The 9086-nt window shown below is 54.5% G+C and overlaps 1 protein-coding gene across 1 annotated transcript; it reads right to left on the reverse strand.

Annotated features, from left to right (window-relative positions):
* Window positions 1-603: 603 nt before the first annotated feature.
* MYMX (myomixer, myoblast fusion factor) lies at window positions 604-1402 on the reverse strand. Its single transcript, XM_017344865.3, has one exon. The coding sequence runs from the start codon at window positions 1344-1346 to the stop codon at window positions 1089-1091; it is 258 nt and encodes an 85-aa protein (XP_017200354.2). The 5' UTR covers window positions 1347-1402; the 3' UTR covers window positions 604-1088.
* Window positions 1403-9086: the final 7684 nt, after the last annotated feature.

A 9086-nucleotide genomic window follows, 5' to 3' on the forward strand; every position in this document is an offset into this window, starting at 1 on the left:
TTCTTCCGGTCTCCCCCACCCCGGCGACCTGGGAGGGCTCACAGGATCCCTCAGCAAATAAATCTGCCTGTCCCCACCGCGGCTGGGGGCCAAGGCTGCAGACTCACCCCAGGGCGTGTTCCTGACGGCTGTGAGGGACAGCCAGCCGTCTGCCTGAGTCACAGCGCACCTGCTGACTGATGATAGATGCTGCAGAGACCTCCAGGCTGTGAGCACCGAGACCGACCGTGGACAGGTGGCCATAGGAAGCCTTGCCCTCGCTCGCCCCGGTTCCGCCCCTAGCTCAACTACCTGGCCAGAGACTTCAACAAATGTTTATTGAGCACCTGCTGCATGCTGGCCCTGAGTTCTTCCTCTTTTCAGGGAGGTCTCTAGAAGACAGCCTGGATTCAAATATTTCTCTGCTATGTGTCACTTGTGCTGGTTAAGCAGCGTCCCCCACGGCACCTTGGTGTCTCCCTCCGCTCAGTTGCCTGGAGGTCCCTTCCCCTCCCGACTTGAGACCAGAGATGGTTTAGGAGAGAGCTTTGGGAGGACCTGTGGGAGGAAGGAAGGGCAGTGCCCAGGGCTCTGCTAGACGCAGGGTAGCCTTCCAGAAATACATTTTTTTTAAAGATGTTATTTATTTGAAAGAGTTACAGAGAGAAAGGGAGAGAGAGAGAGACAGAATCTTCCATCCACTAGTTCACAATTGGCCACAACGGCTGGGGATTGAGCCAGGCTGAAGCCAGGAGCCAGGAGCTTCTTCTGGGTCTCCCACGTGGGTGGCAGGGGCCCAAGGACTTGGGCCATCCTCTGCTGCTTTTCACAGCCATTAGCAGGGAGCTGAACCAGCAGTGGAGCAGCCGCAACACGAACCAGCGCCCATAACGGATGCCGGCATTGCAGCGGCAGCCCACCCTGCTACAGCGTGACACCGGCCCCCAGAAACACACTTCTGCTGGGAGGTGAGAGGCACGTCCAAGCCAGACCCGTCTCGTGTCAGACCCCACTGTATCTTCTACACAGCAGGCAGGGCTGCTGCCAGGACTCTGTTAATCCAAGAGACAGCATTTTGAGGAATACACCTGCTGCCAGGACTCCCAGCGTCACTTTTGGCGGCCTAACCCCTCCTTCCTCTCCGGTCGGTCCACTCTGGAGGCCTCCCCAGAGGCATCTGGCGGCTGTCTCTGGCTGAGGACAAACAGCAAACAGCCCAGCAAAGCCTCGCGCGTGCCCTGGGAGCCCAGGCGTTGAGCCAGTCGGCGCAGCAGGGGCAGGAGGTGCTGGCGGGCCAGGCGGGCAGCGGGCAGCAGCAGACGGGACAGCAGCGTTCGCAGCAGCAGCGGCAGCAGGGGGGCAGGCATGGCAGGGTCACCGCCTGTGAAGGCAACCCAGGCTCTAGACTTGGCACTTCTTGCTGCCGCCTCGGCCTGCAAAGACATGGGGGTGACCACGGGTTCCTCCTCCCTTCGCCTCTTGCTTTCCCATTCCCAGACCTCAGTTCTTGGACTGTTTTCTGCTTTCGAGTATCTCTTTCTCTTGGCAAGGTATAGGGAGATGGAGCCAAGGCAGCGATATAGCTGGAGCTAGGGCCTGCAACTTGCCGGTCCGGGCCTCCAGGGGCTCCTACTGTCCCCACCCTCCACACCCTCCATCGCTGTAACCCCCTTGCTCATGCACGTCTCCAGGCCCCACATTCCCCGTCCCCCCCAGTCCAGCAGCTCTTCCCCCGCCAATTCTAGTTTTTCCCTTGGGGGGCTCTTGATTTCCCCTGACAGTCCCCACCCTCCCGGTCCCCCAGCTCTCACCGGTCAGAACGGCTGCTCAGTCAGTCCAGGCTGGCTTTGCCTGCGGTGGAGACAGCCTCATGGACACAGCACAGGGTCGCCCCATCCAGCTCGGCCCCACCCACTACAGCTTGCCTGGGTGGAGAAGCAAAGAGACAGCTGTCACCCCGGCACCTGGTATGTTGGGGGCTGAGCGGGGGGAAGTGGCTAGGCTGGCCCCCTCCTGCAGTGTGGGAGGAGGGGGCATGTGTAGGAAATTCCTGGGGCTGGGTACGGCCCTCAGAGCTGGCTCCCAGACTGCACTTGCTCCTCGTGTTACTTGTGGCGTGTTGAGTCTTCTGGCCTCTAGGCCCTTGCTCTGTTACCCCAGTCACTGAGAGGACCAGGGACGAGCAACTGGAATGGAACCATGGGTGAGACCCGTTCACCCAAACCTCCGAAGCAGTCAGGCTACAGCCTGGGCCTGCTCAGAGTGACACGGACAGGGAACCTGGGGCTTGGGCAGGTGTATGGGGCAGAGAAGCGCAGGCCCCATCCAGCTCATAGCTGGCCACAGTTGGACACAGCTGAGTGACAGTCTCACCCTAGGACAGGACCTCCACCCACTTTAGCCGCCTTGGATTAAATGAGGTTCCACAAGGTGGCCAGGTATATCCCAGTGGGTTTATAAGCCTGGGAGATAGATATAGATATAGATATTTTTTTTAGTATGTCATTCTCCTGGTTCAAATACATGTGTCTGGGGGTGGGGGTGGCGGTGGCGGTGGGGGTCAGGGATAGTTGGTGTAGTGGGTGAGATCCCACACATCCCGTATCAGAGTTCCTGGGTTGAAGTCCCAGCTCCCCTCGTGGGTCCAGCTTCCTGCTGACTTGCACTCTGGAAGGGAGCAGGTGATGAGGGCTCAAGCAGCTGGGTCTCTGCCACCCTCACAGGAGATGTGACTTGGTTTGCTCACTCCCAGCCCGGCCGGGCCTCTGCCGTTGTGGGCATTTGGGAAGTGAACCAGCATTTGGAAGTGAACCGTCTGTCTCTGTCTAGATTAGTAGGCGTTCTCTTCCTCTCTTCCTCTCCTCCCATCGATTGCTGTGGAAGTGGAGGTGTGACGGCCGTGTGCTAGCCCAGGGCTGTGGCTGGGAGATGCTGAGCCTCTGAGTTCATGGCCCACTCAGTCCTCGCCACCTCCACCCTGCAGGGGAGCAGTTATCATAACCATGGGACAAATGAGGAAGCAAGTTCAGGGAGAGAACAGCTCACCCAGTCACAAGCAGATCAGTGGCCGCATTCTCCCCCAGATCTGTTGTCTCACCCTGGCCCAGGCTGTCCCGTCTCTGTAAGGGACAGTTACCTGGTTCTACTCACCTGGCCAAAACCTTGGAAGCTACCCTTGACTTCATGGTAGCTTCCCTTTCAACATATTGAGAATTGCACTTGCCCTTGGTGCTGCTGGGACCACCTGCCGTCTCTCACCGGCATTCATTGCAGCAGTCACCACCTGCCTGGGGCTCCTGTCTTGCTTTCCCCCATGGTGACCAGAATGACCATTCTACAATGGGAGTCAGCCCTGTTGCTTTTCTATTCAAACTGTCCAATGGCTGCCACCCTGAGCAACAGAGGGGAATGGGGCTGTGCAGCTTCTGGGGGGGTGGAGGGGAAAGGGGGAGAAGTGCGTAGTCAGTAAGCATGTCTGGCGCGATGGAAAGCCCAGGGCCCCAGAGCAGCTCTCCTCAGATGCAGTCCCACTCGCGAAGATGTCCTTTATGTCACTTTCCTTGACAAAAGGGTGGCTTCCCAGAGCTGCTCTCAAAATAACCCACTTGAAGTAATCAACTTGCCAAAGAGGGCTGTTTTGGGGTGGCATGTTCCGGGGTGATACGTCCTGAGCCCCAACACTCCCCATCTGAATCTTTCCCTAGTGGTTTCACATTTTAGAAACCAACCGGCTCGTAGCTTGTCCCCATTCAAGAGGGAAACAAAAGGAAAACAATGATCGGAGCAGACCACGAAACAGAGTCTGGCTGGCAGCCAGCTGAGATTGTCTGATGCCGGGCTCAAACCACCTTTTGCAATTTGAATGCCTCCGGTGATGCGTGAGTGGACTCCATGGCGACTGAATTCACCAGGCTGTCCTGGGTGACTTCGCCAAGGTCCTTCCACTCACCCAGACGCAGCTTGCGGGGCCTCAAGGGCAGGGCTGCTTTTGTCCTTAGTGATTCCAAGTGGAAGGGTGGAAGACATTAGAAATGTTAGTTTGGAGAAACCTAGCTGACACTGGAGGAAACTAGAACTTAAGACCCAGGCAGGGGCCAGTGCTGTGGTGTAGCAGGTAAAGCCGCCGCCTGCAGTGCCAGCGTTCCATGTTGGTGCTGGTTCAAGTCCCAGCTGCTCCACTTCAGATGCAGCTCCCTGCCATGGCCTGGGAAAGCAGTAGAAGAAGGCCCAAGACCTTGGGCCCCTGCACCCACGTGGGAGACCCGGAAGAAGCTCCTGGCACCAAATCAGCCCACCTCTGGCCATTGTGGCCATTTGGAGAGTGAACCAGTGTATGGAAGACCTCTCTGGCTTTCAAATAAATAAATCTATAGGAGAAAAAAAGATCCAGTCCAATGTTCAAGTAAAGAATCCTCAAAGAACAGGACTAGAATCCAGTAACAGACACAGGGCCGTTTTCTACTGAAACGTAAGTGTCCTGTGTACCCTTTTCTACTAGTGATATGTGGTAAGACTGATCTATTGGCAGTAAGGCTGGTCTTGTTGAACTTGACCTCTTTACATAACACAGCTAAAACTGTGACTCAGCATCTAGGGTCTCTTCACGTCTGCTTTGCTGGAACTTTTAATAAGGACAGGACTTCAACATTTTTATGATTATTTTATTTTACTTATTTGAAAGGCAGAAAGACAATGAGAGGGAGGGAGAGCGAGGAAGAGAGCAATCACCCATCCCATCCACCACTTTACTCCCCAAATGCCTGCAAAAGCAAGGGCTGGGCCAGGCTGAAGCCAGGAACTGAGGGACTCCATGCGGGTCTCCGACATGGGTGGCAGGGATCCAGGTACTTGAGCCGTTATCTGATGCCTCCCAGGGTGTGCACTAGCAGGAAGCTGGAATCAGAAGCAGAGCCAGGACTTGAACCCAGGGAGCCCCTCAATATGGGATGTGGGCATCCCAAGCGGTGACTTAAACTCTGTGTCATATGCTCACCCCTCCCTGCAGTTTTGATTGGCTCCATAACGACAGCTTAGTCCCTTAAAGCTTATCTGGTCTTGCCTGATGTGACACACATGTCTAAATAGGACATTCTAATCAAAGTCTTGGAAATATAATCAACGTTTCCAACTGCATCCTGTAAGAAAGAACAGATTCTGATTGAACTTATGCAAATGAAAATATTGCCATGAAAATAAGAATGCTTACTAAAAGTTTCTAAATTCTGGAGGGATCCATAGGGAGAAGTAAGCATTCCAATTCTGTTTACAAAACGTATACTTTACTGGATTGCTAAAGGTTTCTTTAAATCCAGTCCAATGGTATGGTGGTAAAGTTACTGGCGACCTGTCCCTCTCAGTCCTTGCCAAGAACATCCTTGAAGACACAGGGTTACAGCTGCTTGCAAAAGCCTTCAAGGGAAGTATCAGCGTGAAATAATCGCTGTGGATGACAGAGGCTGGAATTGGCCATGGTTACATGTCTGATGGGAGTTCATTGACAAGGAAATTCTGTGTGTTTGTGACATGAACTCTGTACGATAATTAGAATTATGAGTGACAACATTATACCAGGGCATATCAGAGTTCTAGGAATTTCATACAATTTCTGGAACACATGTTAATAACAAAGGTCCATAAAGGTAACGTAGAGGTGGGCATTGTGGCTGAGCGGGTCAAGCTGCCACTCATAACATTGGCATCCCGTACGGACACCAGTTTCCGGCTGCTCCACTTCTGATCCAGCTTCCTGCTGATGCGCCTGGGAGAGCAGTGGAAGATGTTGAATTCTGGGCTCTTAGCTCTCAACCTGGCCCAGCCCCAGCTGTCTGTTCATGTTTGCAGAAGGAACCAGCAGATATCACATCTCTCTCTGTCATTTTTCCTTCTCTCTGCCTTTTGAATAAAGTAAACATTTTTTAAAGAATAAATCTTTAGGGGCCAGTGCTGTGGCGTAGCTGGTAGGGCTGCTGCCTGCAATGCCAGCATCCCATATGGGCGCTGGTTCAGGTCCCAGCTGATCCGGCTCTCTGCTATGGCCTGGGAAAGCAGTGGAAGATGGCTTAAGTCCTTGGGCCCCTGCACCTGCGTGGAAAACCCAGAGGGAGCTCCTGGCTTCAGATCGGCGCAGCTCTGGCTGTTGCGGCCAACTAGAGAGTGAACCAGTGGGTGGAAGACCTCTCTCTCTCTCTGCCTCTCCTTCTCTCTTTGTGTGACTCTCACTTTTATTTTTATTTGACAGGTAGAGTTATAGACAGTCAGAGAGAGAGAAAGGTCTTCCTTCCGTTGGTTCACTCCCCAAATGGCCGATATGGCCGGCGCTGCGCCGATCCCGAAGCCAAGAGCCAGGTGCTTCCTCCTGGTCTCCCATGCGGGTGCAGGGCCCAAGCACTTGGGCCATCCTCCACTGCCTCCCAGGCCACAGCAGAGAGCTGGACTGGAAGAGGAGCAACCGAGACTAGTGGGAAGTTGCAGTCTTCATGATCCAGAAAGTTCACTCCCAGAAATAGTCTAAGATAGTATTTACCGCACCTGGTTCAGGACAGTGTTTGGGACAATGGCGTCTCTGGTCTCCAGGGGAATGTGGGACATGTCCAGGCACAAACCTGCATATTTGTGACACCAGGCAGATGCTACTTGAATGGGACTTTCCCAGCAGGAATCTAACATCAAAGTTTGAGTAACATAGGCCCCTTATGGACCAGGATCTCTTAAGACGAACTCCCCTGAGAGCTGGCATGATCAGACAAAGGGCACGCTGCGAATCACTTTGTGTGTCTGGAGCCAGCCAACGTGTGCAACCCTAGGGGCTGGCAGAGACCTCAGAGAGTGTTCTCGAAAAGCCAAGCTCTCAGGACATGAGACAGGACAAAAGGAGAATCTCTTAGGACAAAGAACCCGAAAGACAGAGACGAAGGAAGAAGGGAAGGAATCAGACAGTAAAAGCAAAAACCTACAAACAATAGTCACCCTCTAAGAACTAGTTCACACACAGACGTCTCCATCCGCTAACTGAAATTTAGAACGGAGACAAGACAAGAGATTCTGGGTGCCCAGGCAGAGGCGTGGGAGCTTGGTGTGCTAAGAATGTTATCCTCAGCCAGCTTCCTGTCCTGACAGGAACCCTGCACTTTCCACAGGCTTGGAGCAAGCAGGTGCCTGTCAGTGAGGGCCTTCTGTAGTCCTGGACTGAGTTCCAGCCTCCTGGTTTTGCCCTGGCCCGGTTCCAGCTGTTGTGGGCATTTGGGGAGTGAACCAGTAAATGGAGGATTCCCCTGTCCCTGCCGCCACCCTCTGTGGCTCTGCCTTTCAAGCAGATGAAAATAAATAAATACATTCTTTAAAAAAGATTAGTTTGTTTTCATACAGAAAAACTTCAAATCCACAACTAGCTTTTTCAAAATACACATTCCCATGAACTTCTTGAGGACCCGCATATTTTGCCTGCTGCTAGGATTCCACTGCTTGGCCATAAGAATAAACAAATGAAGAATTCAGGGCTCCCTCTGGGGACCTTGCCAATCACTGGCCCAGGTCTGCGGTTGCTGTGATCTTGGGTAAGTCCCGGCCACCCCTCCCAGCCTCAGCTTCCACAGCTGTGGGGTCCTGGGACCTGGGGCCTGGAACCAGATGCTCCTGCCCCACCAGGGTCTGCAGTAAACAGCGCGATGGGCTCCGAGGACCTGGGCTGGGGACAGGAAGTAGCTATTGTCTCTGATAACAATGGAGTTCCCCATGGGGCTGGGAAGGGCGGGGTGGGGGAGGGGCCGTTCTGGGGCCGAGAAATGGGTCTGGACTCGTTTGCCTCCTGCCTTCCCCCCCACCCCCTATCTCGGGTTAATCTTACCCCTCCCACCTTGGCCGACCCCACGCATTTTCAGCAAGATAGGAAACCCAAAGGCCCTGCAGAGAGTTCCCTCAACTCTTCCAGGAGTGAGAACCCCCATCCTGGCTGGCAACACAGCTTCCCAGTGCTGCCTGTGAAGTGGGCTCTCCTGCACGCCCTGCCTCTGGCCTCCTCCTGCCCCAACTCCCGCCGCCCTGCTCTGCTGGTGGTAGGAGTGTGACTCAGGGGACAAGAAAAGTGCCAGGGCACCCACCTGTGAGGTTGAGGACTCCGGACCGGGTGCTGAGAGGCCCCTGGGCCTACAACCTTGGTCCACTCCCAGTTCCTCCAGGCCATCCGGGAACAATCCTGGAACTCGAGCCATCCCTATATGCTGGGCCAATCTTGCCAACATGAAGCATTGAGTGCCCCTGTGTGCCAAACCTGTGCAGGGCGCTGGGACAGTGGGGACAACATGCCAAGGGTCGACAGGGACACAGATGGCAGAGGTGGGAGTTGTGATACAGAGTGTTCCTGAGCCCTGGGCCTCCTGTTCTTCCACCCCGTCTATACGTCTGCATCTCTGGGCTCTGGAACATTCTAGAACATGGCCCCTGACTGCTACAAATCTGCATTATTATAAAGGTACCTGCGTACGCACTTGTGAAGTTGGTTAAAGTGCTCCTGCCTTGGCTGCTTGGCTCTGGGTTTGCCTGCTGGCTCTGGGCCCCTGTCTCAGGGCCACTCCGCGTGCCCAACGGCTGCATCTGGTGCACTGGGGGGCAGGATGACCCCTCTGGAGGTGGCTGTGTGACAGCCCTTCTCCCTAACAAGGGGATTATAATCAAACTTGCCTCCGATAGGACTGAGAGATGGGAGACCCAAAACTGAGGGCTTGGTTCTTAGCTGGTCGATAACCATGAATTTCCTCCCTTCCATCTCTTCTGGTTTTACCTCCCAGTACATCCCTGTGTCTGAGGCCAGCACGACTGACTACTGCTCAGAGCCCTGATGCCACTTAGACTCCAGGTTGGGGCTCAATTCATACATCAAGAATTGCTGGAGGCCTGCAAGGTCTTGGCACCCTGGCCCTGTCCTGTTGTCCTCTCTGGGGTCCACACTGGCCTAGAGCCCTTCCTGCTTGTTGGAGGTTGAGGACGGTACTGAGCCTAAACAAGGAGCCAGGGAGACCTGGTCAAGGGCAGAGGGAGCTCCAAGGGGTGCTGTTGTAGAGGAGCAGGTGCGGAGACCTTTGCGTCAGCCTGAGCCAGCCAGGTGTAGGGGC

This window comes from Oryctolagus cuniculus, chromosome 5 (assembly GCF_964237555.1).
Source record: "Oryctolagus cuniculus chromosome 5, mOryCun1.1, whole genome shotgun sequence".
Classification (NCBI taxonomy): domain Eukaryota; kingdom Metazoa; phylum Chordata; class Mammalia; order Lagomorpha; family Leporidae; genus Oryctolagus; species Oryctolagus cuniculus.